General features: G+C 47.7%; 1 protein-coding gene across 1 annotated transcript in view; it reads left to right on the plus strand.

Annotated features, from left to right (window-relative positions):
- Positions 1 to 5,741, plus strand: part of DCUN1D2 (defective in cullin neddylation 1 domain containing 2) — a 37,759-nt gene that overhangs the window by 19,857 nt on the left and 12,161 nt on the right. The window contains exon 4 of the mRNA XM_012811523.2: positions 247 to 377. Coding sequence (XP_012666977.1) covers positions 247 to 377 — 131 coding nt within the window. The remainder of the gene's footprint in view (positions 1 to 246; positions 378 to 5,741) is intronic.

A 5,741-nucleotide genomic window follows, 5' to 3' on the forward strand; every position in this document is an offset into this window, starting at 1 on the left:
GATGGAGGCTGCCCACTGTAACTCACTCACGGTCCGTCTCAGAGCGGATGGAGGCTGCCCACTGTAACTCACTCACAGTCCATCACTTAGAACTGGGCTTGGGCTGCTCCGCACTGCCAGGGAAGGTGGGAAACATGGTCTCCAACTGGAGCCATGTGCAGGTCACTGTTCCTGTGAGGGAAGAGGGAAGATCAACCAGGAAGCATGTCTGCCGCAGGTAACAGGCCACTGTCTCTGTTATCACAGGTGCGACAGTGCAGAGAAGCTAAAGGCTCTTCTGCCAAGACTGGAACAAGAGCTTAAGGACACAGCGAAGTTTAAAGACTTTTATCAGTTTACCTTTACCTTTGCTAAGAACCCTGGGCAGAAAGGTTTAGGTGAGTATGGACTCCAAACATGCACAGAGCAGATCCCCCACCAGACGGAGCAGCCATGGACAGAGGCTTCAGCACAGCTGGCTGGGTGCTGTCTCTCTTCTGCTCTGCCATTTGCTCTCCATGTAGGTGGGCTAGTCTGTAATACCTTACACCTGAAGAGCCCAGCCAACAGTGACTCTTCACCTCTGGGTTTACATACAGGCAGTCCCAGGTTGCAAACAAGGTGGGTTCTGTAGGTTTGTTATTAAGTTGAATTCACATGTACGTTGGAACAAAAACCTACTACCTGTAATAGCCTCCATTCATAAGTGCAAGTTGAACATTAGTTGGATGCCTGTAACTTGGCGACTGCGGTATTTACATTTTAAAATGCTCTGTGATGGCCTCACACTGATGGCCTGCTGACTAAATGCGCCGGGGGAGCCAGCAATGAGGATCAGCAGTCTGGGTGTGGAATGCACTCACTGCTTGGTGCTGTGCCAGCCAGGCCGGCCATCTCTAAACTGTGTTGTTAACATTGGCCAGGTGACTTTAACTTTGACTGCCCTGCACATTAAAGTTAGCTTACTTGAAACCAGTTCTCCTGTGTATTGAATTACATTTTAGTACTTCTTTGAGAGTTATATGGCTTTGCAGTATTATAATTTGTATTTTACTACAAATTGTACAGCTGGAAATTGGGGGTTTTTTGTTTTGTTTGTTTGTTTGTTTGAGAGTCTCACTCTGTCACCCAGACTAGAATACTGTGGTGTCATAGCTCACAGCAACCTTAAACTCCAGGGCTCAAGGGATCCTCTTGCTTCAGCCTCCCCAATAGCTGGGACTACAAGTGCACAGCACGACGCCCGGCTAGTTTTTCTGTTTTTAGTAGAGCCAGGGTTTCACCCTTGCTCAGGCTTGTCTCGAACTCCTGAGCTAAAGGGATCTTCCCACCTTTGTAGGAGGGACCTGTGATAAATACTTTGGCAATAAGGGATTGGGGAAGGGATTTAACATCATTGCTCTTGTTAGTGAGAGCACAAAAGTATGTACATCATTGGTTAGCAGTCTCCACACCTGTGGCATAGGCAGCCGCGGGATTACTTCTCTAAGGAGCTTCAGGCGAAGTTAGCCTGGGCTCCTCCTTTGGCTCCGCCTCTTGCTCAGAGGGCACCTGATCAGCCTCCCCTACTAAGACTGCTGCTGAGATGCTCACTCCTTCTAATACTGACTGTGACGTCTAAGGTGCTTCGACACCTGAGACCTGGACGAGACCTACCCTGAGTAAGCTGGCTCAGGGGCTCACATCCAGACAGTTGAGTGGGCTGGGGCCGTAGACCTAGCATTCCAGCCTCAACGAGGCCCTGGGTTGGGGCCAGAGACATGGCAACACAGGCCCCGACACACCTTGGCCTCCCAGAGTGCTGGGATTACAGGCATGAGCCACTGCATCCAGCCTGTCTGGAAATTTTTAGCTTAAATTTTCAGTTTGAGTTTTGGGTTTATTTAAGGGTTTTATTTTGTTTTGTACCTAAATAGTATGTAGTTTATTTTGGCTTATCTCTGTCTAAAAATCAATTTATAGGCTCAGCACCCATAGCACAAGGATTGCAGCGCCAGCCACATGCACTGAGGCTGGCAGGTTCAAACCTGGCCTGGGCCAGCTAAACAACAATGACAACTGCAACAGAAAATAGTGAAGTGTTGTGGTGGGTGCCTGTTGTCCCAGCTACTTGGGAGGCTGAGGCAAGAGAATTGCTTAAGCCCAAGAGTTTGAGATTGTTGTGAGTTGTGATGCCACAGCACTCTACCAAGGGTGACATAATAAGACTGTCTCCAAAAAAAATCAATTCATACTGACCTATGCTTTGTTACCTAATGTAACAGACCTTATTTAGTTCAGTGAAATCTTACAAGTTTAGAGGGAGTTTTCTGGCATTTTAAATAGGGACTAAAGAGGTATATTAGAAACTACATTTTGAATAACTCCTGTACATTTTAAGAGGTCTAAAAATTATAAAGGAAAACAGAGGCCGGGCATGGTGGCTAATGCCTATAATCCTAGTACTCTGGGAGGCTGACACTGAAGAATCACTTGAGCTCAGGAGTTTGAGAACAGCCTGAGCAAAAGTAAGAACCTGACTCTACAAAAAATAGAAAAGTTATCTAGCTTCAGTGGCTCACACTTTTAGTCCTAGCTACTCAGGAGGCTGAAGCAGGAGGATTGCTTGAGCCCAGGAGTTGGAGGCTGCAGTGAGCTAGGCTGATGCCACGGCACTCCAGCTGGGTAATAGGCAAGACCATGTCTCAAAAAAACAAAACAAAAAACAAAAAAAGGAAGATAGAAAGGGGCTTGAAAAATCCATAGATAAGTGCACCCCAAGCACTCAGCTTCTGGTCCTGACTCCCTGTGGTGGAAGACTGTCTGCAGGGCTTGTACCTCCCACTGTCCCCCTGGCGTCCTTGTCCCACACTGCTGCCATCAGAGCAGCAGCACAGCCTAAGGGAGGCTCTCCTGCATCTTAGGGCCCAGGACCCAGGCAGCTGTTTTCCCTCAAACCCTCTTCCTGGCTTGTGGCAAGGCGCTCTTTCTGTGTATGTGTGTTCTCTGCGGTGCTGTGGGTCACTACATTCTCACTGCTGGGCAGCAGTGGTGGCGAGTCTGACTAGCGCCCTGTCCTGTGGCTCACCTGCAGAGTGACCACTCCTGTCCTATGTGTCCTTTTCCCAGAGCAGCCCCTGTGCCTCAGGAGCAGGAGAAGTTCATGCTCTGGGGTCACTCGCACAAATCCACTAAAACTTCAGAAGGGGGGAGTGCGTGGGCTCCTCTGGGAGGGCCAGAGGGCTGGGGAGGGGGGTGTCTTCCCGTGTGAGAGGACAGGTGGGCACAGGGAGGCACAGCATGGGAAGGGGCAGCTTCCAGCACTCTCAGATGGGGCTTGACTTGTCCCTACATCATCCTGAGTCAAAGCAGCTGAGATTGAGTAAAATGTTTGGGAAAGAGATGATTGTCCCACACTTCTTGTGGAAACAGTTTTGGGGTGATGTTGCCACAGGACCCAGGCCTCTGGCCAGGTGCAGAAGTGAAAGCAATGGAAGGCCACCACTGGCCACAGCTGCCTCCTTTGTCTTTCCACTTTTCAGAGACCAGCTTGTGCTAAATTGAGATGCGGCAGAGAAGAGCCCACAGCTGTGGCTCCTGCCCTGGCCTCCTGGCACCTGCTCCTGTCAGAGCTCTGGGGAAGAGCTTTTGAGTCCTTCAGAGGGACTGAGACCACCAGTCCCCAAGCCAATGGAGATTGGGGCATTAGCCACAGAACTCTGGTTGAGTTAGCCTCACAGTGACTCAGGTCATATCTGTGCACCATTGGAAAGGCAGACTTCACAGGTGCCAAGACCCTGGGGAAATGGCATCTTGGTAGTAAGAAGGTAATTCTCATAGCACCACAAGTCACAGTGCCCAGACCAGAGACTTTTCAGGGGTGTAGGATGACAAGGTCTTGCCCCTTCCTTCTTACCTGTTACTTAGAATGAGCTGACAAAGAGGTGCTATCCACCCCTGACTGCTGGTCTCTGGATGTGCAGTCCATGCAGAAAGGCAGGATAAACTCTGGGTTCTTGGCTGTTAAATCTCAGCTCTCAGTGGAATAAGCCAGTTCCCTGGCATCCTTCAAAAACCAGCCAATGTTTGTTTTCACATCATTGTGAGCTCATGGATTTAACACCTTGGGAGGCTTTCAATCCACTGCAGTTAGTCCCCCATTTGAGGCTCAAGTTGCCCCATCTGTGGCCAGCAGGAGCCTCTTCAGATTGGCCCCTGGGTCCTTTAGACATGACCCTGGCAGTGTTGAGGGTTTGCTGGCTGTGTGTAGGGCATGATCCTGGCTGTGTCAGGACTAGCTGGCTGGATGTAGTATGGATATTTTGGGACTATCTATACACTTGCTGCCCTAGACCCAGATCTTAGCTGTTTCTCAAACATCCCTGACTTCTGTTAGTGGAAAATGGATTCAAGACCATAATCAAGTTACTAGGAATGACTAATACTGAATTGGATCTTGTTACCCTGGTCCCAGAGTGCTGTGGACACCGAGCCTGTCGCTGTCACCCTGGTCCCGGGGTGCTATGAACACTGAGCCTGTCCTTGTTTTAGGGTTCTTAGGAAGCAGATATTTAATTCTGATGCTTTCAATTCAAATTCATGACTACAGATTTCTCATCTGGGTTTTTATTTTTAACTTAAGCTTTTCTATATTACAATTCTATGTCCTTTCTCCTACCCTAGTTCTCAAGGGCATAGGTGATGACAGAATTAATATATCACAAAATTATCAGTTACTTGATTCCACATGGCACATACCACAGTCACAGAATAATGATACTAACACCTTCTCCACTGACATGGTGACACCTCCGCTCCTGTTCAGAACACAAGCTGGCTGTCCCTGCTCTGTGCACACAGGCGGGGCTCTCCTGGGTCTGCTGTCACCCCTCTGCCAGCCCATCCCTCTCACCCTCAGGTTGGCACCTCTCTGCTTCTTGGTGTTTGAATTCGTTCTTTCCTGAATCCCCAAAGTGTTTTGGGGGAAAATATTCTTTGAGTCCTTGCATAGTGGTAACAGTTTTGTTAAATATAAAATCCTGGCCTCATGTTTTTCCTTCTTTGACTATCTTACAGATGTTGTTCTATTTTCTTCTGGCAGAGATCGTTGTTGTTGGATAATCTGATGATAATGTAATGATAATGTAATTTTCTTTTTCTTATAAGTTACTTAGTGTTTTTACCTAGATGTCAAAAGGGTATTTTCCCTCCTTCTCTAAACCACAGTAATTTACTGAAATAGGTCTCAGTGTTCTTCATAATTCAAGGTCCATGCTCTCAGATACGCTTGCAATGTGTAGTTTCCAGTATTCTTTTATTTCAGGAAACTGTTCTTTAATTATGCTTAAAGCATTTGTTCTGATTCTTTTATTTAGTTCTAGTTTTTACAGAGACTCCTGTTATCCACGTCACAGGGTTAGAGCTTCTTCACCTGTCCACAGTGTTCGTCACTCATACCCTTTTTATCAGTTCCTCATTTCTTTTTTTATTTCAAAAACAATCTTCCTTTTTCACTCTTTCCCTCTGAAGTCATTACAGTCATGTGTCACTTAACAACAGGGATGCATTCTGAGAAATGCTGTCCTTAGGCAACTTTGTTGCAGTGGAACCTCAGTGTGTACTTACACGAACCAGCTGTGCAGCCCCCACACCTGAACCTCAGCAGATACACAAACCAGCAGTGCAGCTCCCACACCTGAACCTCAGCAGATACTTACACAAACCAGCGGTGCAGCCCCCACACCTGAACCTCAGCAGATACTTACACAAACCAGCGGTGCAGC

This window comes from Otolemur garnettii, unplaced genomic scaffold, assembly GCF_000181295.1.
Source record: "Otolemur garnettii isolate 467f Iridium unplaced genomic scaffold, OtoGar3 scaffold00161, whole genome shotgun sequence".
Classification (NCBI taxonomy): domain Eukaryota; kingdom Metazoa; phylum Chordata; class Mammalia; order Primates; family Galagidae; genus Otolemur; species Otolemur garnettii.